The sequence below is a fragment of the Stegodyphus dumicola genome, chromosome 11 (genome assembly GCF_044657685.1).
Source record: "Stegodyphus dumicola isolate Sdum_Otavi_A_Nest chromosome 11, ASM4465768v1".
In the NCBI taxonomy this organism is placed as follows: Eukaryota; Metazoa; Arthropoda; class Arachnida; order Araneae; family Eresidae; genus Stegodyphus; species Stegodyphus dumicola.
In genome coordinates, this window is record NC_140778.1 from 134,657,193 (window position 1) to 134,683,340 (window position 26,148).

The 26,148-nt window shown below is 38.2% G+C and overlaps 1 protein-coding gene across 1 annotated transcript in view; it reads right to left on the bottom strand.

Annotated features, from left to right (window-relative positions):
* Window positions 1–23,591, bottom strand: part of LOC118205701 (protein-tyrosine sulfotransferase 1-like) — a 136,721-nt gene extending 113,130 nt beyond the window's left edge. Inside the window, exon 1 of the mRNA XM_085827217.1 lies at window positions 23,420–23,591. Within this exon, the coding sequence (XP_085683343.1) occupies window positions 23,420–23,587 (168 nt within the window). The 5' untranslated portion in view covers window positions 23,588–23,591. The remainder of the gene's footprint in view (window positions 1–23,419) is intronic.
* Between the last annotated feature and the right edge of the window lie 2,557 nt (window positions 23,592–26,148).

The following is a 26,148-nucleotide window of genomic DNA, read 5'->3' on the forward strand; positions in this document are numbered from 1 at the left end:
TCACTACAAAGTCGCAAGTTAGAGGCTGCCCTCAGGGCTCTTGTGCTGGGCCATTGTTATGGAACCTAACATTTAATGCTGTTTTAAATACCACCTGGCCGCTGCACACTACTATAGTGGCTTATGCTGACGACGCAGCTCTCATTGTTAAAGGTCGGACCCGTGACGAACTGGAAAGGCATGGTACGGAAGTCTGCAAAATCTTCACCGACCTTTGCCAGAAGCTCAGACTAAATGTGTCCTACGATAAGACATCAGCCCTCATAATTCCCAGACCTGGAGTTAACCCCACCAGACGCCCCTGTATTAAATTAGGTGGAAGAAATATCAAGATCGTGCGCAGCCTCAAGTACCTCGGTCTCACCTGGGACCCGGGGTTAACGTGGATACCGCACCTTCAAGAAATCCGGCGCCGCACAACGGCTATAGCCACAAAGACCAGGCAATTTCAAGGTCATAATTGGGGCCAGAATGCTCATATTTTGAAGATACTCTATACAACGGTTGCTGAGAGAGTTGCCCTTTACGCTGCTGCCATCTGGGCCCACCCTATGGGGGCAAGAAAAATCAGGCAACTTTCTGCCATACAACGACCTTTCGCGCTCAACATCTGTAGAGCATACCGGACTACAGCAACGAGTTCTGCATTGATCCTGGCAGGCCTTCTACCCCTACATATCAAGGCACAGGCAGAAGCCGCCTACACTAGGCTAATTCACTTACGACGGGACGCCACCTTGAATGGCAGGACTCTCTGTCCGATCACTTTTGAACACCCTGGAGATGTCCTTCAAACACACCCAGCCCTTAAGGGCAAGGGAGTTCGAGTGACTATTTCTACAGAGCCTTCAGCAAACATGGCTAATGACAACAAAGCCTATATTTTCACTGATGGCTCCAAGTTCGAAAATGGAGTCGGATGCGCTTTTGTGCAATTTGAGAATCACATTACGACTTATGAATGGAAGGGCCACTTAGCTGACTCCAACAGCGTCTTCCAGGCAGAAGCGCTCGCTCTCACAGCAGCAGTTCAGCATATAATAGAAGACACCGGTATTAATAATGCAACCATCTTCTCGGATAGCGCATCTACATTGTACGCCATCCAGAACCATATGCACACGTCACAAATTATTATGAATTTGCAACAGATGCTAAGGCTCAACAGCTCCCGCGAGATTTCCATAAAATGGGTCAAAGCCCACGCAGGCATCCTTGGTAACGAGGCAGCAGACCAGCTTGCGAAGGAGGCAGCTAACAACATTGCAGCGCAAGAGCTGTACGTTCCATCGCCTCCCTCTTACCTCAAACGTATACTCAAGGACGAAGCTGCCCGCATATGGCAATCAGAGTGGGACCAAAGTGACACAGGCAGGAGAACTTATATGTTCTTCCCCAAAGTGTCCACCGACCGCACTATAGGAATTGCGCCATTGTCACACTACATCTCCGGACATGGCCCTTTCCCTACTTACTTCTGTAGGCACGGAATCTCAACTACAAATGTATGTGTGTGTGGCAACGAAGGCACACCCGACCATTATATCTACCAATGCCCACTTACGTCGCAGCACCACCTGCCTACACCATCCAGCAATGAAGAGGCATTCTACCGCTTCACTATCAAAAATAAGACTACGACAAATAAAATCTGCCGTATTCTGAAGGCAATAACGGCATTAGGGCAAGACCTTTGTCAGCCTACTTAATATGAAGCCCCTCTCTGAGTCTGCAGCATGCATTTGTCAGCAACATGTGTTCTTGCATGTCTTGTCAAGTGTTCTGTTCTCAACAATTCTTCATGTACTTTTTTTTTCCTTCAGTAATTCATCATGTACTTTAGTCAGCCAATTGCATCATGTGTATCTATGCTTTACTGTGTGTACAATCAGTGTCACGGATGTCATATCTTCAGCCATCTATCATCAACCATATGCTATTATACGTCTTTGTGTGTACCTTGTACCACGGGTGACATATCTTCAGCTATCAATCATCAGCCATGTGCTATTATGCATCGTTAATATCATTAAGTGTACCATACTAATGTTTATCTGCATCATTTAATTGTCTGCATTTTGTCTACACGCAAGTTTTGTTTGTGCACTATTGTCGTTTTAGCATCATGTGGTCAATAAGTACACCACAACATGTATATTTGCATGTCTTATCCTGTGCACTATTAACCGCTCAGTGTACTATTAGTATCTTGCATCATGTATCACCATCATCACATTACATCACGTATATATGAATGGACAATTGTGTGTTACTATCAAGTCACGCGTGCCTTATCATCAACTGTATGCTACTATGAGTCTCATAATTTTTATGTGCACCATATTAATGTTTATTTTCTTCATGTGTCTGCATCATTTAATCGTCTGCATCGTTTATATGTGTACTATTTGTCATCGAGTATATGTTCTGCATATATACACTGCATCGTACAGTGTGAACTATTAGCACCATTACGTCAAAAACTCTTGTCACTATGCTGTAACACGTATCTTTGTATGCTCACATGCGTGTACTATTGCCTGTTATGTGAATTACTAACTTTATTGCATCATGTACTATTACCATTATATTGCATCCTGTATATCATTGTATCATGTACCTTAGTCCTTACTTTGCATCTTGTATATCTACGCGTTTTCTTGTGCGTACTATTATTATCATGGCTTCATGAACTACTGTCATCACATTGCTTCACGTATATATGCGTGCCTTATTGAGTGTCCTCTCAGTATCACCAGCGCTGTTTAAATAATTACGTGCTATTATGCGTCTCATAACATCATCAAGTGTTTCGTTTTTATGTGTCCACATTATTTAATTGTCTGCATCGCGTTTATCTATGTGTGTTCGGTGTTTATTTAGTTACGTGTATTTTAGTGTATCTTAGTGTACCTTCTTGTGTTTTTAGTGCTTTATGTGTTTCTTCATGTTTTTCTTTATATGTTTCCATTTATGTTTTATGTTTATGTCTTATTTTGTTCTACCTCTGTAACCATAACCTTCAGTTGTCTCACGTTCTTACAATGTACTACATGTAGTCTAGCCCTTGTATGGCCATGTTAACTTTTAAGATCCTAATGGACTCCCGGGGCGGCCTCATGGGGCTCCAGGGAGTTTTTGCCTCTACACAGTGGAGGACGCGGGGTATATGCCTGTTTACCTATGTTAGACACCAGGCGCCCCCGTCCTCCGTCACCTGTCACCTGTACCTGTTTATATACGGCGCCCCCGTAAAATACCGTAAGAGAAGGACGCGTATTTTGAGCTCCGTCGTTTCATCCATTATCAGCGGAAGTTTTCATCGTAGCGATACAAAAGTAGTTGCACCGTATTACTAAAGCTCTTAGGAACATTTTGAGACCAAAATTATGCATCTATGATAATTGGTTCCTTAATTTTGATTTTTTAACGAATTTACATTGAACAGAGCCATTTTCAACGGTCGCTGTGACTTCGAGGCCCTCTGTGAGAGCCGTCGTGCCCCGCCGCAGGAAGAAAGTTATACCATCTTATAGAGCACTCTCCGAGGAAGAAAAGCATGCCGGTGTCAAGTGTCTACGACAATTAGCAGCGGAGTTATGAATATTTAAAGTATTAAATTATCAACCACGAGGTCTGGTGACCGACATTTCCGCAGTGAGCAACCATCGACATTTCTTCACTGGCAGTACAAAGGGAGCTATCAACGACCCCCCGTCGAACTGGATTCCTTTTGTTGACGAAGGGGGATTTTCGACTAGTGGACGTTTCCTTACAATTTGCTAATTTCGCCACTAATTAGCCTAGCAAATTACTTTCTTCGAAATCGTCTCTTTGAAGCCATGAGGAGCGTAAGGATGTAAATTTGGAAGAAATCGACCAATAACTTCTCGAGATATGGATTAATTACCATCTTTAAGGAAAGTGCCGCATTAGTGTGCCAGTGATTTAATGTGTTAGTGCCTGTGTTTTCATATGTGTTACACCCTGCCTTTGGATTAGATGTTAATAACAGATGAAAAACAGAAGAAGATTAACGGCTAAGAAGATAATTAAGTAAGCCTTTCCGTGCGACTTCAAGCGCCCATCTAGCAGCCGCCGTTCGCCAACACTCCTTGTGTTTTATATCATTGGATTCGCAATTTCTTCACGAGTGTTTTGATGCTTATTGCAGGTTCGTATGTCAATTAGAAGCCCAGCAATAAATAAAGTTTTTCACGTGCAATTTTATGAACTTTGACCTTTTCGCCTTACCAACGGTCAACCGGAAGCAATCTACCCCCCGTAGCTTTCCATTCAAAGCTTCTTAACAAAAGGAGAAAATCGACAAGTGGAGTATTGTTTCAGCTGTAATTACGCGGCTAATTAACAAGCGACGACTCCAGCACTAGTGCCATTGTTTCAGTCACCCAGAGAGCGCTACAAGTTTTTAAATTTTGTGAAATTAGGACAATTTGTTCAGAAGTTATTAATTTAAAGTCGAATTTATTAGACTTAAGGAATTTTGCCATCTTCGTGTTTACCGTGCAAGCTATAGTGTGTGTGCGTGTCAGTGTAATTAATGCAATTAATTTGATACCTCGGATTACTTACTACTCTTCTTTAACAGATGAAAAACAGAAGAAGTTAAGCTGCTAAGGTAGGAATTTTGTTTCAGTACCTCTAATTAACAGCTTTTATTAATTACCCTGTTGCCAAATAAATTCAAGCATAGCCTGCCTCAGTGAAATTAAATAGTCTACATTAAGCTACGCATGGCTTCTTGACTCTCATTTATGCCCATTTTAGCATAATTACTAATAGGACATTTGTGTTAATTAATTATATGTATGAACTGATCTCATCTTATTAATTACTGTTTATAATTTGTGTATATTGGTTCCTATACCCTTTGCACACAGGTTATAACAATTCTTCGAATACTATTTCCTGTTCGTTTATATCTCATAATTAATTAATACTGTAATTATTGTTATAAAGTACTACCGAGAAATACCAGCACTGACTGTGTAGTTTTCAGTGTCAATTTAGTATTATCTTCAGTACCATCAGTGATTCCTCAGTGTTTTTACAGTGTGTTAGTGTTCTGCCAACGCTTCAGTGCTTTCACAGTGTAAGTTAGTGTTCATAGTATCAGTGAGTATAGCATCAGTGTGTAGAGATCAGTGTTTAGTGGAATCCCAGAGTCCAAAAGAATTTTTCTGTTTTTATGAGTATACAGAGATAAACCCAACGCTCATTTTCCCAATGTTTAAGTGCTTTGTCAGTGAATTTTAGTGTTTCTAGCTTCAGTCTGTAGTGACCAGTGTTTAGCTTCAGCGCTTTAGTGAAGCTTCAGTGTCTAGTGGAATCTCGACGTTCAAGTGAATTTTTGTGTTTTTAAAGAGACTACAGAGAAATACCCAACGTCTGATTTCCCAACGTTTTAGCATTTTACTAGTGAATTCTAGTGTTTATAGCATCAGTTTATAGTGCTCAGTGTTTAGCATCTGCGTTTTAGTGAAGCTTCAATGTCTAGTTGAATCTCATAGTTCAAGTGAACTCTTGTGTTTTTAATCAGCATTCAGGGCTTGTAGTGTTCTATCTGTGCAACAGTCCAGTGTCCACGGAACTTCCATCATGAATGACGGAGGCACCTCGATTTGTGCAGCAGTATTAAACCCGCAGAGCCTCTACGACAGTGATTCTCTCAGCTATGCCGAAAAAATAGATGCCCTAATTAAGGAAGCTATCAGTGTAAGCACTATAGAACGGCGAAATCGGCACTTACTGCCTAAAGATTTGCGAGAGCGCATGCTTGAGATCCTAGAAGTCCTCAGGCATTTGGCCCACAAAGGCCCGAATGAATACCCCCAATTGCCAACCATGGAAGTTGGTACCACTACAGAGTTTAACCCCATAGGGTCCTCACCCTCGCCACAGTACATGGAGCACTTCTTAGGGACGAAGCACACGGACACGCTTACAGATGCCCACAAGCGACTTAATTATGCATATCAGTGCTGTGAAGGCTTGCACGCTAAAGTGACGGGCTCGACAGTGCTTCACGAAAGTGTCATTCAAGGAAGGATTCAGTCTGAGGACACACATCTAGGTGGCACGGCAAAGAGACGCTCATATGCAGAGACACTGCAGCGGAACCTAAGACCGAAAATTAAGGATTTTCCCACGCTCCTTATTTTTCCTACGAAAGACGAACATGCACCAGACCTGCAAATGGAACTGGAAAGGCATGCGCCTTAATGGATATGGGGGTGTCACTGAAAGGAATACAGAAGCTCAGCAAAGGAGGAGTTGCAGTGCGCTGTCACTCGAAGGAGGATGTGGCAAAGTTACACCATGCCCTGGCACAGAATGTTAACATCAAAGATAAGATCAGCACGAGGATTCCACATAAAAGGTCCCCAAAGTGCGCGATAGATAATATTCCAAATGGTACCCCGGCGGAGGAGGTAGCAGACCTTGTCTCTAGGACCTTTACTATCAGTAAAGATGATTTCAAGGTCTCTTTCAGGATCAGCGATCGGAGGAACAAGGCGGCTAAATGGATTTTAGACTGTTCACCGACAGCCTTTAAAACGTTGATGGATCAAAGAGTTTCGTTCCAGGGATGGAGGGAACATCGTGTGACAGAGTTTACAGGGGCACGCAGATGCTTCATCTGCCAGGACTTCGAACATTCGGCAAGAGACTGTAAATTTAGATATCATTGTGCATATTGTGGTGGAAACCACGATGTCAAAAAATGCATGGCTGATAGCCCGAGCTGTGTAAACTGTCTAATTGCCAACCAGCACTTGGGGAGAGACTTCGACACTGTGCATGCCGCATATGCCCCTGACTGCCCCTCCTTTCACTTGCAAGTGCTTAAGATCAAGGGCCGGACAGATTACGGTACCCCAGTCACCAATTGAATACCAAGTGTACCTATACTGCATAATGGTGACACCAAAAGCATACTCTCTAATCTGTCTCATTTTCCCTCCATCGTCACCCAACGTTGTAACCTTACAGAATGTCACAACAAAGTAATAGTACCGAAAGACAGGACATTAACTCTCTCTTAGATGCGCAAGAAGAGGTTAAGATCATACAGGTGAACCTCCAGAGAGCTCGGGCAGCTACCGCCCAATTAGTCCACTATGCAATGGAAACAGAGGCTGACCTTCTGCTCATACAAGAACCATACATCCAAGCAGGAAGGGTGGCAGAATTCCCCTTATCCTGGACCATTTTCGAGAACCCGGAAAGAGAAGGGTCAAGAGCTGCCATAGTCTGCTGCCGTAACAAATGGTCACTTACAAGTATCTCACTGTCAAGAGACCAAGTTACCATAGCAATTGATGCAGTGCGACTAAGTCTCCTGATTACGAATACCTACATCCCACCCACAGCGGAAGCCGCAGAATATCTTGACCAGCTGCAGACAACACTCCGAGACTATCCCTCCAGCAACCACCTTTTAGTCGGAGACTTTAACTCCCACTCTGAAGTGTGGGGCTACTCATTTACTGATCCACGTGGTAGACTTGTTGAGGACTTTATAGCGAGTCATGACCTAATTCTACACAACACCCAAGGATGCCTCCCCACTTTCGAGACAACTACTGGACAGGGATGGCCAGATCTCACGCTGCCCACAGTAGAGTTGGCTACAAAAATCCAGAACTGGGAGGTGCAGGATACGCCCACAAACTCAGACCATCGATACATCACTTTCAGTCTCATGCATCCCCATTCCCGATTATCACTTAAACGATATAGAACCTCGGCACATAACTTAAAGAAATTCACCCGAGAAATGAGACTAATCCTGGAACAGCAAGGAGATGAACTGAACAATTGTTCCACGGCACAAGACGCAGATCGCATCACATGTAACCTGGTGCAGTTAATACAGCAAACATGCGACGGTACGATGAGCATCAAATTTCCCAAAATTCTTAAAGCTGCCAGCTGGTGGACAAAGGAGCTACGGACCAAGCGAAGTCGCACACGGGCGATGCGCAGAAGGTTGAAAAAAGAACGGGACCCGGATCGTAGACAACAACTCAGCGTAGAATACAAAACAGCGCAGGCTCAGTACAAGAAGGACATTCTGAAGGCAAAGCTCGATAGCTGGAGGAACTTTTGCACACAGCACACTGAAGTTTTCGGCGTACTACACAAGATAGCCTCCAGCAAAGTATTCATACCACCATTACATCGCACGTATGCTGGTTCACACATAGGGTCACAAGGCTTCATGGCCACCACACTTCAACGCATCCTTGACGCAGTATTCCCAGATGATGGGAATGATGTTTCTTCTGAACATGAGGCATACAGCCTGTCCACGACAGTCCCAGATGATCCCCCATTTACAGTTAAGGAGGTCACAACTGTTATACGAACTCTCCCGGTCAAAAAGGCACCAGGGCCGGACTCTATAGACTACCGGATCTTGAGGGCAACCTACAAAGCCTGTCCAAGACTGCTAGTGGCTTACTTCAACAAACTTCTAAGTCTTAAGCACTTTCCAACACATTTTAAAACGGGCCAAGTGGTCCTCTTTACGAAAGAAGGCAAGGACCCCAATGATCCTTCGTCCTTTAGACCAATTTGCCTTCTGCCAGTCCTGGGAAAGCTCTTCGAGAAGCTTCTCGTTCTCAGGCTGAAGCATCATATAGCAAAAAACGGTGTTCTCTCAGATGCACAATATGGCTTTCGGGAGCATCGCTCTACGCTTAATGTCCTGGAGCACGTCTGCGAGGAAGTCAAGCGACTACGCAAAGAACAACAGCATGTGGCAGTCCTCAGTCTGGATCTGCAAAGTGCATTTGACTCCCTGTGGTGGCCGGCAATCCTAGAAGCTTTACATGCAGCTAACATCCCAAATAACATCCTACAGATTTTTAAAAGTTATCTCAGTAACCGCAGCTTTATCGCGGTTCACAATAGTGGAATAATTACCAGGCCACAGCAAAGAGGCTGCCCACAGGGATCATGCGCAGGTCCAGACCTGTGGAACTTAACATTTAACTCGATTCTAAAAGCAGAATGGCCGGCTCACACAACAGTCGCAGCCTTCGCAGATGATGCCACTTTCGTGGTCAGTGGGAAAAGCCGCGTCATCCTTGAACAAAACTGCAAGGAAGTCATTGACATGTTCTATGACCTTTGCAAGGCTAAGAAGCTTAACATCTCGCATTCAAAATCTAAATATATCATCTACCATAAACCGGGCCAGACCTTACAAAGAAACCCGACAATTACGATGGCAGGTCACAGGATTAAAAGAGTTAAAGAGATGAAGCTCCTAGGTATCATACTAGATGAAGGCTTTACCTGGATCCCCCATTTAAGATCGCAAAGAACAAAAGCATTAAAAATAGCCATGAATCTAAGGAAAATGCAAGGCTCCAAATGGGGACTGCGTCCCCATATTCTAAAGATCCTATACTCTGCAGTAGCAGAAAAGATCATGATCTACGGGGCGGCAATCTGGGCAAACCCCATGACCTGCAGGAAACAAAAAATTCTTCAAAGTTCCCAAAGACCTTTCGTACTGGCGATTACAAAGGCATATCGAACAAGGTCGACAGCAGCCGCAGCAGTTCTGGCGGGACTAATCCCGTTACCAATAAAAGCACAGCAGGAAGCCGCAATTACAATGTTTTCCCAACTGCATAGAAAAGCACGATTTGGGGAGTTCAGCTATGACCCTGCAGACTTCGAGTTTAAAAGTTCAAAACTTAAAACGCACCCTTCAGATTACGGGAAAGGTGTTGTGACTAACTTCGCCCCTGAATTACCACCATCCATAGAGGGCCCGGGCTTCATGATTTACACGGATGGGTCGAAGATGGACAATGCAGTCGGCAGCGCATATACAGTTTTCCATAATGGCACTGAAGTGCAAACCTGGAAGTGCCATATGTCTCCGCACAATTCGGTCTTCCAGGCGGAAGCCCTTGCTTTGCTGAAAGCAATAGAATGGGCACAAACTACCACAGCAGAAGATTTTACAATCTATACTGATAGCCTATCGGTACTATACGCCATCAACGACCCACGCCACACCTCCCCACTCGTGTCCCAAATTCAGGAGACACTAAGAAATACGAGTCCGGTCCAAAAAATTGAAATCTCTTGGGTAAAAGCGCACGTTGGTGCCCAGGGCAACGAACGCGCAGATACCCTGGCAAAAGAGGCAGCACAGGACCGGGATGCGGTGCAAATAGACCCACCTTTACCAAAGTCACTTCTCAAGCGGCAGACTTGGCAGTCAGCTCTGTCGCAGTGGCAGCAGGAATGGAACACGTCACCACAGAGTCGGCGAACTTTCGAATTCATACGAAAAGTGGACACGGAACGACTCATATCTGCGCCCTTCTTAACAAGATTCATCACAGGACATGGGCCGTTTCCGACCTACTTCGCAGAGAGAAATATTTCGGGTCCCCCGACCACTACCTGACGGAGTGTCAACTCACCACACAATGGCACGTTAAACTCCCGTCGAATAATGTGGCCGCCTTTAAAAGTTTCGTGCTGAAACAACCACGACTTATGGACAAAATCAAAAAGATCATGGATCACTTAGAAGTACTGGGGCAGGAGCTCTGCAGCCCTGCATAGGTGCCGCACATGCCAGTTTCTGTAACATACGTGGCAAAGTGAGTACCTCGCTAGCATATATGCTCAGCGTGCCACAGACGCATTAACAACGTACCTCGGCATGCACTGTACCCATCGTACACGCACCAAGAGAATAATGCATAGACAAGTGTATAGTGCAGTCTAGAATTCTCTTACAGTTTATGTCCGCCTTTTTCTTATGTACATCTACCAGCCAAAGTGTAAATTTCTATTATCATGTCATGTTTTTAAGAGGCTCAGCCCCTGTAGTAGGCATGTATTAAATATTCACATTAATGTGCACTTCATAATATGTCGAATCCACGTAGTATTTAGTGTTCTCATATGCGTATATGCCTGCATATTTCAGTGTATTGCATTCACGTGTATGTAACAGTAGTATAGTATAATTGTTTTATCTTATTTACGTGTACTGTATTCACGTATTATCAGTGTATTGTATCCACGTGTATGTTACAATAGTATAATTGAATAGTTGTATAATCTAATTCACGTGTATTTTTGTGTACATGGTACTTACGTATCAGTGTCAATGTATATCACTGTAAAGTATATTAGTGTGTCGCATTAATGTGCATTGGTGTATTGTGCCTATATTTTAGTGTATCGTGTATTAGTGTTTAGTATATACGTGTATAGTATATTAGTGTGTCGCATCTATGCACATTGGTGTATTGTATCTATCTTTTAGTGTATAGTATATTAGTGTGAAACATTTATGTATATTGACGCATCGTGTCATTGGTTTATTGTGTCTATAAATATATTCTAGCATCATGTTGTCATGTTTCAAGATCTAAGAACATACAGAGTAACACCTGTAGTAGTGCTGTGTATTATTAATATTTACACAAAAGTGTATTTTAAAATATATAGAATTTACGCAGTATCTATGTGTATCAATACTTAACTTTTTTATATATTGTAACTTAGCGTAAGTTTCTACCTATCTCAGTGTATTGTATCCACGTGTATGTTACAATAGTGTAATAGAATAATTGTATTATCTTACCTATGTGTATTTTTGTGTACATGGTACTTATGTATTAGTGTCAATGTATACTAGTGTGTCGCATTTGTGCGCACTGGTGTATTGTGTCTATCTTTTAGTGTATAGTATATTAGTGAATTATTGTATAGTATACTGGTGTATAGTATATTAGTGTATAGAATACTGGTGTATAGCGTATTAGTGTGTCACAATTATGTGAATTGGTGTATTGTGTCTATCTTTGAGTTTACAGTATCTTAGTGTGTTGCATTATGTACATTGACGCATTGTGCGATTACACGATCAGGTCTATTTGTAAATTACTATATTTATGTCTATTTAAAGTTTCAGCTACAGATAGTTGCAGGGTCCGGACAGCACCCGAGTAGTCATTGTAAGCCGTCCGGGTGTCCGGCCCTGCTGTCACCTGTCACCTGTACCTGTTTATAAATGTATCTTAAGTACCATCACCATGTAGTTATGTTTTATGTATGTATATGTATAATGCACCCAATGCTTCTATACTCAATGTAATTATGCGCCTTGTACTTGTATATATATGTTCTAGTATAAATGTTACTGTATTGATCATTAACTGTATTAATCATTGCTGCATTATTGTATTAATATTATTTAGCATCATCAAATTAATAGCACCATTTGAACCTTATTACGTACTTTCAAGTCCACGAGAATAAGGCATTAAGATTGTGAGCCCAATGATTACCATGTGTCTAATAATATGTATATATATCCTCGTATATATGATAATGTAACCATGCATCCGAATATAACATCACGCAACATGACACTTTACCGCATAGTGTTAATCTAAAGTCTTAATTCTAAAAACCCCATTGCATTAACTAACTTCTATAGCATTATTATTATATATATATTTGTTTATATATTATGTATCGTCTGTATATGTACCATGTATATAATGCTTATAAATCCAATGATTACTGCGTGCCTAATAATTGTGTATACGTGTTTTAGTATGTATATAACTGCATCCATGGCTCCGCGCATATCATCCTGCAGTATGGCACTGTACCACATAGCGTTAAACTAGGATCTTACACTAAAACTAACAGCACCAATGAATTGTTCCAGCATTGTACTAATCTTATGTATTATGTACGTATATGCATAGTGCATCTAATAATTATGTATCCTTTGTTAAGTATGCACCTAAAAATATTTGTATATTTTTATATATATAGTATTAACAAGTAGAAATATTACTGTATTCATGCGTCAGTATTTAACACTGTGTAACATGAAGCCGTTTCGCATAGTGTTAAACTAGAATTTTACTATAAAATTAACTGCATTTATTACTTTCCATAGCACTGTATTATGAACTATCTGTTTATATATGTATATGTATACCATGTACCTAATGTCTGAGAATCTAGTGATTATTATGTGCCTAAAAGTTGTGTATATGTATATTAGTATATATATTAGTTTATCCATCCAATCGCCTACAGCATCATGTAACATGTAAAAATAACAGCGCCAATTACTTGCCCTAGCATTGTATTAAGAAACTAATATATGAATATGTATATGTAGTATGCGCCTATTGTATAAGTACCCAATGACAATTATGCGCCCTATAATTGCGTATAAATGCATTATTTTTAAAATACTATAAAATTAATTGCATCAATTATCCTCAACGGCACTCTACAATGTACCATCTGCTCATGTATATAAATGTGCCATGTACCTATTGATTATGAAATCGAATGATATAAGCATTGTAAATAGGTATAGCATTGTAAATAAGAAGCTGTACCCATGCACCCGCATACATTTCTATGTAACGTGACACAGTAAGGCAAAATATCAACGTAGTGTCCTATTATGAAATTAAATAAGCACCTATTACTAGTTATAACATTATTTTATGGATCTAGAGTTTCAGTATATGAAGTAAGTACGAAATGTTTATGTCACCAATGACTACTGTGTACCAAAATATAAGCGTATATACGCTTTTGTCTGTATGTAATTGTGTATGTCTTTGTTTATATGTAATTGTACCCATGTATCTACTAGTGTTATCACATATCTTGGCACTGTATAGTTAATATACATCTATTACGCACGGAATAATCATGTACCTAATGTGTCTGTATATATGTATATGAATTTATGTTCTGTATATATGATAATGTAACTATGCATCTGCACATTTTATCCTGTAACACGGCACCGTATCGCAAAGAACTAACTACAGCCCCACTCTAAAATTAATTGCACCAAAGACACTGTACTACACAGTACTAATCTAGGGTCTAACTTTTAATTCACTGTACTAATTACTTATTCCAGCATAACATTGCGCACCTAATATTTCAGTATGTACATGTCTTCTGTAATCTAATGATAATGCTTCAAAGGGTCATAGTGTACTCAACATATGAGTACACACGTTATGTATATATGCTATCGTATCCATGCTTTTGCATACACGTTGTAACATGGCAATGTATTATCCAGTGTCTAACATTAATTAGCTTTAACGCCACTGTATGAAGTACCAAATTTGTATGTATGTTTATATATTAGTATATTGGCACAATGAACACGTATGGTTATCTAGATAAAGGTGGACGTGGCGCTATACCGATTAACCGTATTGGTAGAGGGGTGGTGCCCACGTCCTCCGTCGCATGTCGCATGTCTACCGGAACTTCGGAGAGCATTGCTTTTTGAGTGGTGTAATATCCCCCAAGATCAGATCGATAATTTGATACTTAGCATGCCTAGGCGTTGTACGGACTGTATTGCATCGTCTGGGAGACATACAATGTATTAACAATTATACCAACCATGTAATATTGGTTTTTTGTAAATAGGTTTTTTTCGTAATTTACTCCAGGGAGAAAAAATCGCTAATTTTTTTAATAGTATCAAACATATAGCATCTTTTTTTGCTATTTACCTTTTGTTTAATAAATAAGCTTTACAAATAAGTCAAATTTGTGTTGCTTCTAACTCTTCCTTTGCTTGATTTTACATTATCCTTAATTTATGGACATGAGTGTAAATCATTTCTCCGTAGCTACTCTCAGTTTCATCCAGCAATGGGACAAATTCGCAATGATTCAGGGATCGCCCGCGAATAACATTTATTGATTTAGTTCCTGTTTCCATAACATTATCCATCTGCAAATATTTCGCGCAAAGTGCTTCTGGATGAATAATGTATTGCACGCTGCAAAAATTATTCTAAAGTTGGTTTTTTTTTTTTTTTTTTTTTTTTTTTTTTTTTTTTTCCCCTTTTTCTTTCACTGTATCTTTTAATTTTATCTATCACTACTCCATTCATTTACAAATTTATAGCCGGTACATCAGGAATTCTCAACTGAGGCGGAGTGGGGGATTATTCCTGAAAGGAATTTCGTAGTTTCAGAATGGGAATCCGGTCACTGTTTTCGTTATCTGTTAATTATTTGTCTACAAAAAATCTACTTTCATTACTTATTAAATTTACATTATTACATCTACATTATTAAATTTAATTATTGTTAATGACTATGACTATTGCTATATTATTATGCTATGTCAGCCTTCCAGATCTTACATATTTAGCTTCTATATTAGCCCACGGATACCATTGATTACTGATGTACTGGCACCGCCCTCTAGCGGATGGCGTGAGAAACGTCACACGCTCCATTCCGTGTTGGCTGACAAACTGATGTTTTTTAAATAATTGTTGTTTGTCAGGACAACGAAGTTTACCAGACTTAATCAAACAATCTTTAAGGAATTCGGCCATCGGTAAATGGTTTTGATCGTTTCACAATGATGAGCCCGAGACAAAGCTTGCGTGATCTGTTGCTTCACTAGACTAATTTCCTTTGGTAAAAACTTTGTTGTAAGCCAGCTTGCCGGAACTGTAACTTTTTCTTTCCCCTTTAATTCCTTTAGTTAGTTAGTTAGTTCTAAGCACTGCCCCCCCCAGCCCATCTAGCAGACGAAACCTGCCATATGGCTATGAGGGGACAGGACAAGCCACAAAGCATGACAAAAAAAAAAAAAAATGTTAACACAACGAAAAATAACAATAAAATAACACTCGGTGAAACAGTATATAGATGTGTCGTTTCCACTTCTGCGTTTTTTCCTAAGTTTTAAATCTTTATAAGTTTTACTTTAAATCATTCAAATCTTATTATTCAAATTTCAATTATCAATCTTATTATTTAATCTTATTAAGAAATTATCAATCTTATTATTCTAATTATTATTCAAATCTTCTTTATATTATAAAAATTAATCTTAAATTTATAAGTTACTTCAAATATTTCTGTTTTCAGTACGATTTTCTGCTTTGTTATATCTCGATACCAATATTCTTCTTATTCTTATTCACAGTTTGCATAATATCTCTTGCAAATTTTGTAAACAATTTATAGTTACGAAATAAATCTTCAAACTTCGCAAATTTATATTTTCCTCTCACACTTCCAGTCAGGCAACAGTCCTCGACGAAGTGCTTTGAATAGCTGAATTTATTACAAACTTTACATATATCATTTTCCTGAAGGTGGAACATTTTTAAGTAAGCAGGGAACCTTCCGTGTGCAGAGAGAATTTGATTGACATCTACATCTCCTACAATTCGCATTTTTTTGCTAATTTTTAAACATTTTAGATAGTTTTTGTTTCTGTCAGAGAGATCCCACAAATTTTTCCAGTCTCTAATAAGCTTGTCATATATTATTAGAGTCATGTCTTCCTTTTAAAACCTTGAATAAAACCCTTTTCGGTCCCAACTTCCAGGGCGGCATCTTTCGCTAGAGCTTCCGCTCTCTCATTCCCATAATGACCAGCGTGAGCTTTGATCCAATGTAAATTCAAAATAAGCTTCTTTCGTAGTTCTAAATACATATGCTTAATTTCATTAACAATATTATTCTTTTGAAAGGGGCGGAAGAGCGCCATAATAGCAGATAAGGCATCTGAATATAAATTAATGTAATACCCCCACGGATAATTTCTTGATCCAGGATAAAGCCATTTTAATTGCCAACAATTCTCTCAAGTTCGACTATGGATACTGGTGGACGTGAAGCTACACCAATTAACCATATGGTAAAGGGGTGGTGCCCACGTCTTCCGTCACATGTCGCATGCCGACAATTCTGCTTGATAAACTGAATTTCTTGGTTTTAAAGTAAACGCTTTGTAATCAATTTCATTACCGTGGAAAAATACAACGAAGGCAACGCTCTCCACAAACTCTGGTCCATCTGTATAAATTTCAATTTCTCCAGCTGAAATATAGTCTTTATCGCAGGATATATCGTAATATTCGCTAGGATGGTTTGAACTCAGAAAAGCACTCAGTTCCTTCAGTATTGTTGCGCTTTTCTTTTCTTCTGCCACCAGTTGTTACGTTATTTTCTTCTCGGGTTCGTGCAGATTTGGAGTGAATAACTACGACACTTGATGAAGTATCGAAACACACTTTATTTACCAATGCGCTGACACGTTCAGCGACACAGCCTTCACACTGTCAGGTAATACCCGTGGAGACAGCTTCACTGCAAAGCATCAGAGTACAGCTCCCGACTCTCCTCGGTCGTTCTCGGAACTCCATGTACTCTCGAGACTCTCCACGCTACAACTCGCGATGCATAAGAGTATAGCTCTCGACTCAGCACAGTCTAAGACAAAACTTGACGATGCACTAATTCGTGATACACTAAAAGACTCTCTCGATGCACTCGACGACCAACTCGGCGCTAGACTTCGAGACACTCGCTCAATGACTGACTCTCAGCTCGCTAGACGAGGCACACACTAACTGGCTGCGAACTAGCAGGGTTTATATAGCTTTCGGCTTGTGTTCGAGAACATTCTGGGCTAAACCGGTAAGAATTCGTTTCAGAAAGTTCTCCATCCGCCCATGGCATATCGCCAATTTTGTCGCCAAATGGGCGATTTCTTGTCATTTTATGGCAACCCTAAAACTGCTTTGCGGAGAAGCTATCTCACCGCGTCTGTACATTTCGTAACAGTATGGATCTCATCGCCAGGATCCCCGTTGTTGCCGGTGATATTCGGGAAATACCTGGTGTCTTCGCAAATGTGCGTCAGTCCTGTCCCGCAGGTGTGGAGCCTGCATTACAGCTGACGGAAGGTCTTATGAGGATGTTCTGTTAATAAAATGTTTTCTGAAGTATCAACTTTCATTTTTGATTTAATTCGTGACAGGAAAACGTTTAAACATGGGAAACTACAACTTCTCACCGCTAGCGTTCCAACCACATATTCTATGACGAATATTCTTCGTATAGCTGCCTTCTATCACCCCTTAAAGTTTTGCCCTCTTGTTTAGATTCATCCTGCATACGTCCAAAGTTTGGCTAGACTAGAGATTGCGGTCAAGTCGCCAAGTGAAGCGAAATCGCGCCAAATCTGGTAACCTCTTGGCTTAAATACGAATCAATGCATTCCGATCATTTATTGCTCATTTACTGCTTATTACAATTTCTTAAATTTCGTGATCAAACGCTTTACTCCATTTTGCTACTGTCTTAAAAATGGTATATGATATTATGAAAACTTTTAATATTGTTGATCCTATAAAATATATAGTTATTAACTTTCAAATACTATAGGTAAAGTGCAGATTCGCCCACTTATTTGATTAGAGTTCGCAAGAGTAAGAAGAATTGGATTTCTGTCAGTTTTCTTTGACTTTTTAAGTGAAAATAGGTCAATGTGTACATGGATAAAGTCATGGGAGTGCGTAATGCCGAATTTGAACAATTCTGGGATGTTTTTTAAGTGAAAAATCGGTCGATGTGCACATAGATACCGAGTATGTGCAATTCTTATAAACGCGCCAAGCAGTGGGTGATTCTGTACTTTCACCCTTTTCCGTTGATTTTCTTGAAGTCCTGTTTTAGATATTTTTGCATGTTTACAAGTTGTTTAGATATTTTTGCATGTTTACATGATCTATTTCTTGCATGTCCACAGAATTAATTCAAATCCGCAACCATCTAATATGCTGATATGATAAGTTAGCGATTTTCTAAAACGCGCGAAAACAACCGATTTGGCGACCAGGCAATTTTTTGAAAACCCGCCAAACTGGACCGTAATATCTAGTTTTACCGAAAGTTTGAATGGTTTTTAGACTTTCCTCTTAACGATCGTGTTTTTCGTGGAAATAAAAATAATATGCATTAAATGTTCTGAAGAAATAAGACACAAAACTTTGAAAATAAAATATAGCACTTTTTAAGGTACTCGTATTATTTCTTGCATTAATATATTTGAAATTCTAATGCATAATATGTCATAAAATGAAAGAAGAAATAAAGTCCGGATTGGTCGGGAAGCAATAAAAGAAATATGACGACTTCCAGAAGATTCTTTCATAGGTGACAGTTATTGCATTATCCTCCATATTACATGAACCTATCTCCATACGATACACAATCAAGTCCTCGGATGGCTAATCAATCGGTCTTCCAATTGATTTCGTTACCATAGCGACTAGTAGGAATGTTGTTGTATATTAACAGGAATTGTTTTCTAAGGAAGTACTTTTCTAAGGAATCTTCGAGTACTTTCTGTTTCCAAGACTTTTGTTGCAAAATTTCCCCAGAAAAAATTCTGATACTAGAACTTTAACAGATATTAAAATTAGGCTTGGAAAGAATTACATTGACGTATCTTTTATATAAAATTTATAATAGAGATTACAGAAAATCTTGGTCAGTCTAATATTATTATTTTACTAACCTTGTAGAGACATTAGTTTTTTCGGAAGCAGGAGAAATAAAAAATCAGCAATGCCCTCGCCGGATCTTTCGAATACGGGTCGAGCGTACTGACCACTACACCACAAAGGCATGCTAAGAAGGCGGGAGAAATACCTGATACACTCCCCCCTTTTAAAGAGCGACTGGGGTTTTAGGGACCCAGTCGTCAAATCTTGGTGATGAAGAATCATCATTCACCACGTTTTAGTTCGGGCGCCGCTGTAGAGACATTAGGCATTTTGGAATCCGAAGACATGAAAAATGAGAAATATCTTCGCCGGGACTCGAACCACGGACCTATCGAATTCGCTTCGAGAGTACTGAACACTACGAAGCACGCTAAGAAGGCGGCATATAACCTTTAAAATTTGATTGGCTATTTTCTTTTCAGTCATTATACATGCACTTATCCGTTTCTATGTTCTCATTCCTGCCGGAAGAAATTTTTAATATCCACAACGAAATGAAATATTTTCAGAGACACATCATACATGTGGGTGCAGATAGTTAAGGATTATAAATTCTGTCACACGCGGACAGAATAAATGTTCGAAATCAAAAACCTTGATAGGCAAAATCTAGGAAACTTTCTGAGATTTTATAAATGACTAGTGAGTTATTCGGATATTGCTTGCTTTTCCGCAAATTAATCACTTCATTCAATTTTCAACCATCGTGAGATTTACTGTCCTTATTGAAGGATTTTCATTCTTTAACTGGATAGTCTGCAATTTCTTACAGCTTTTCTTCCTCTCCTTCTGTAATATTAATACAGAATTTAATTTTTTGATGTTATTAGTAAATTTTTACAAATCACTAGTATATATTCAGATACAGACAATTTTGGCGATTAAACAGATTGCAAATTAACCAAGCCCTTTCTAAAAAAACTCTGAAAGCTTTTAGATTTTATATTACGCCCACGGGTGGCGTTTTTTTTTTTTTTTTTTTTCCTTTCTTTTACACACATACATTCACATTTCGAGAGCGTTGGGGTTAATGTCCCTTTGGGCTAAAAATATTTAAAAACAGCATATCTTTGGAATTTCCGATAGATAGTCTCTCGCGCTGAGGATAAAAATATTCTTTTCCGTACAATATTGCCATTGCTCGCTTTGAAATGGTTGAGTTTTTAATCCGAAATTAGTTAAAAGTTTTAAAATATATAAAATAGACAATAAAACAAATTCCAAATTCGGTCTTCCAGGTGCTCATATTCGGGTGGAAGACTACGTTATTCAAAATTTGATGGCATTAGGTTCCGTGGTTTCTTCGCAGTGGGAGAAACATACATACCTTCATGTAGATTCCTCATTATTTAATTTCTTTAAATATAAAACAGGGCGGTAATATTTGGTAGCAACAATTTGAAAAGTTATACAATGCTTTTAGTGATTCAGCGCAAAATGCCGTTTTGAGACTAATAACCCTTCTGAGGTAACTCCCCTTTGGGCTGAAAGAATAAGGTTGTTTGTTGTGGAATGCCAAAAAAATTAGTCACAAATCATGCGTATAAAACAAAATTTTTCACAGAAAATGCAGAAAGGAAAGGAACTATTTCTTTAATACCCTTTACAGTTTATTATCTGCATTTCTGTAAAAGTTCATTCAGTTACTCATAGTATCACTCTGAATACTGATTTAATTAACTTAGTTTTCCCGATTAAACTGCTTGAAAATACAAATAAATTGCTAATAGTACCTTTCTTTTAATTATAATAGAGGTTATTTCAAAAGTCAAAAGGTTGAGAACCGCTGGTGTAGAATATTAGTCGCTTATTTCATGTTTTATTATATTTCTGACAATCAGAATAGCGTTTAAATATCTAGTTTTAAAGCTAATTCTGTGTTATTTTATATCAAAGTTGGTCTAGAACATTTATTTGCTTAGATTTTGTGCATTGTTATATTTCTGATAGATGCGTGAACATGCAATGAAAAATATTTAAATTAAATAATTTGCATAAACTTATAAGTATTCACACATTTCAGTACCTGCACATCAGAACAACTTCACACCATTCATATACATTTAAAGTTCAGCAAAATTCAATTTTATATCGATGTTAGTCTTATATAAAAACATTCGCGAGTTCAAAGGGACGCTAGCAAGCGCCTCTTTTCTTCAAAGAGCAAAACTGTCCCTTATTAAGCTCCTTTCGAAGTGTACAACATTTTTATGTGAACCCATCAACAGTTTAACATCGAAGTTTAATTAATTATCAATTAAAAATTATCATTCTGCTCTTCTATACTTTTGCATAATTATAAAAAATTACACCAATATATTGTATTTGAAATCACTACTACTACTTACATGCTACTATGAGAAATTTAAATGTTAAGAAAACACTTTGATTCGATTATTTACAACATTTCACTAAAATATTTATATTTTTTCTTCCGTTTTGTGAGATTATCTTTCATAATTATCTGCAAGGTAAAGACATTACTAGATTGGAATAAGCGCACCGATGTATCGTACTTCAAATCACTACTCAAAGAATTACGTGTTAATATGGGAAATCTAAATTTTAGACAACGCTTTGACTTAATTCTTTGTAATTCATTGTATTTCAAATCACTACTGAAAGAATTACGTGCTACTGTGGGAAATTTAAATGTTAAGACTTACACTTTGACTCAATTCTTTACTACATTTCATTAAAATATTTCTATTTTTCCCTTCCTTTTTGTGAGATTATCTTTCATAATTATCTGCAACATTACTAGATTGAAAAACGCACACCGATGTATTGTATTTCAAATCACTACGAAAAGAATTACGTGCTACGGTGGGAAATTTAAATGTTGAAACAGTACTTTGACTCAATTCTTTACTACATTTCATTAAAATATTTCTATTTTTCCCTTCCTTTTTGTGAGATCATCTTTCATAATTATCTGCAAGGTAAAGACAATACTAGATTGAAAAAAGCACACCGATGTATCGTACTTCAAATCACTATTCAAAGAATTACGTGTTAATATGGGAAATCTAAATTTTAGACAGCGCTTTGACTTAATTCTTTGTATTTCAATTTTGACTTAATTCTTTGTAATTCATTGTATTTCAAATCACTACTGAAAGAATTACGTGCTAATGTGGGAAATTTAAATGTTAAGACTACACTTTGACTCAATTCTTTACTACATTTCGTTAAAATATTTCTATTTTTCCCTTCCTTTTTGTGAGATTATCTTTCATAATTATCTGCAGGGTAAAGACATTACTAGATTGAAAAACGCACACCGATGTATTGTATTTCAAATCACTACGGAAAGTATTACGTGCTACTAGGGGAAATTTAATTGTTAAACAACACTTTGACTTAATCTTTTACTACATTTCATTAAAATATTTTTATTGCTTTTTGCGAGATTATCTTTCATAATTATCTGCAAGTAAAGACATTACTAGATTGAAAAAAAGCACACTGATGTATTGTACTTCAAATCACTACTCAAAGAATTCCGTGCTAATATGGGAAATCTAAATTTTAGACAACGCTTTGACTTAATTCTTTACTACATTTCATTAAAATACTTCTTTTCTTCCCTTCCTTTTTGTAAGATTATTTTTCATAATTATCTGCAAGTAAAGACATTACTAGATTGAAAAAAAGCACACTGATGTATTGTACTTCAAATCACTACTGAAAGAATTCCGTGCTAATATGGGAAATCTAAATTTTAGACAACGCTTTGACTTAATTCTTTACTACATTTCATTAAAATACTTCTTTTTCTTCCCTTCCTTTTTGTAAGATTATTTTTCATAATTATCTGCAAGGCATTACTAAATTGGAAACATAGTACAGTATTATCTCAAATTCAACTCGTAATTCCACTATCAAGAGAAAAGAATTTGTTCGTAAGCAAAAATTGAAAACCATGTTACGAACTAATCGCTTTTCTCCATAACCGCAACGTTTTTTCAAATCAGTTTTAAAACAGGAGGGTTAAAAGATGTATTGTTTACCTCGCCTGGCACCATAACCGCCCTTTGCCGGAAAAATCCACTCAAAGTAAAACACCAATCAGTTGTGCTCTGTTGCATCCATAGCGTGAGAATTGCGGAGCACGTGAAGAAACAACCTATGAAGAAGACGAGCGCGTGGCGACCAATGCCACGCGGGCGAACGACCATCCCGCTCTGGAGGAAAAGGAAGACCTGGAGCGCTGAAGGATCAAGATGCAGCCCCAGCTGCGCATGCGCAGTTTATGTATAACGTAGGAGTGAAACTACGTTTCGCAACTGGCGGCTTCTACCGACATCCAAATTCTGAAAATTAATTTCCGGGTTAGTATGACGTTAGCCGACCCAGTATGAGGACAGTTATAATATTCAGCATTATGAGGGTTATTAAGATACACCTTCAATATCATGGTTGTCACCTTTTGATAAACTGCAAGGATAGCCGGAGTATTATGTCTCCAATTATAGGCTATTCCAGTGCGATAATAACTGACAAAGTAAAATAGATGTTTTCCCGGGAATTAAATAGAATATGGTTGTATCTATAGAGTTTCCTCTGGTTATAATGCGAGGTGGGGTGTCAGGATAGAATTATCCCCTCTTTTTAAGGTCATCCACTGTACTAAAAAAATAAAGGGTTTCCAGTTTGCATTATGTAAAAACATTTAACTTCATGATATTATGTATGTTTTTAAAGCAATAGAAGTCTAAAAAATACTAATTAAAATGCTGACTAATTTTTTTTTCTTTTAATAAATTTTTTAAGGAAGCTTTGACTAATGACTTTTGAGTTTAAATATTATATACATATTATATATATATATGTGTGTGTGTGTGTGTGTGTAATATAACTGCTCCATTATTGTGATCAGATTGTAAGGATCTTAAGTTTTACTAACGTTTATTTTTATTTTAAATCTTTACTATCACTTCTTATTTTCTACTTCCGGCCAGAATTAAAAGCTTTAACTTATTTATGCAAATTTGTCTGGCGAACGCCAAGTACTTAAGTTGTGGCCTTTTTGCCAATCGAGAGAGAGGAAGGAGTTAGTCGAAGCAGGCCGCTTACCTTAGCAGTTTTTACTCGGTTGCTGGTTGCCTTCCAGGCCAGAGGTTTAATCCTCTTGATAATTTTAAACGTATTGTAGTGTTAACAGTTCTCTGTACTACATACGGCTTCCTGTTAATATACGGCCAATCTTCCACGTAGGCCCTTGTTTATTATTCCAAAGTTAAGTTAGAGTTTAGTTAAATATTTTTATATTCTTACGTTCAGACCACAAGTAGTTGGTCTCTGTATTCCGAAGTACGGAAATTATTGTAAAGAGTGAAAAATAAAGGGTTTCGTATACCCTTCCTGTGTATCTTGTCTACTTCCCACATTTATTGAACATAGCTTTAGTAAGCTCCCTGTTCCGAGTCAGGGTCTTTGCATGTTCCCAAAGAAAGTAAGGCGGAACATTGAACCTGATAAGATCACTTGGTGAGAGTAAAGTTACAACGGATTGGCGTTGCAGAGGACTGCATCATAATTTGCAGACTCAAAGATGACACTTGAAGAGCACACATAACAGTAAATTCCACACATAATTTCATTTTTCGATAATGTGCATTATCACTGTGTGTGCGCTAGACACCTCCCAATTTTCTACAGCTCGCATGGCAATGCAAAGCAGCAACACGAAGCAAGAGAAAAGACGGAAAAGGGTAAGTTGTGACGCAATTCATCTTTTATACGAATTCCATTTCAGATCACATGACAGTTTAATGTATAGGATTTTGGGTTCATATTTCATCGGTAAGTGTACAATTTTTAGAATAAAACGGAAGTTAAAGGGCTATTATTAATTTATTATTTGAAAGATTTTGATATATATACATCAAATATATAATTTACAAATATATTATAAATTACATATATATATGTAAATATCTCTCTCTATATATATATATTACATATATATATGTAATATTATATTTAGGAGCAGGAATTTGGATGGCGTAGAAGTGTTGATCTATAATGACTAGGAAATTTGAGGCGAAGGCAGATTAAATCTTCAGTTTTATTTTCAGCAACATGTGGCGGCTACACACAAGTTGGCACATTAAATGTGCGTGTTCCAAAAGCACTTTGTAGCAAGGAAACAGCACTGTAGGTAGGTCAAAGCGTGTAAGGCAAGTGCGTTATGTTCAGGATGAAATCTGAAGTCAAACTGAGTTAGGATTGGTTCTCAATGCATTTCTGATTGGACAGTTAATATTGCTCTAAAATTACTATTGGCTGGTTGAGTTTTAGTTCAGTTTACATCACCAGAATTACGTAAGAGTCATACGGCATAGATTTTTCTCGAAATGACGCAGTGCAAATAGAGGTTACTATTTTTAGAACAGAGAAGGGAAATTTACGTTGCTAATTTAATCTTTAACATATTCTTTACTTTTCTTATATATATATATATGTAATAGTTTCAGTAGATCTAAATTTTTACGACTAATTACTGGAGTACCTTACTTCATCAGAAACAAAAATCTTCATAGAGATCTGAACATCGACTACGTTAAGACCCACCTTAACAAATTGAACGAAAGTTGCTATCAAAAAGCCATCCATAACCACTTTGCTGATTTTTCTGACCTGCTAAACTATGTAATCATCGATGACGACTACTTTGCTCGGCAATTCGCAGCTCATGTCTTTAATATGTTAAGTCAAAACAGATGAAACTATCTCA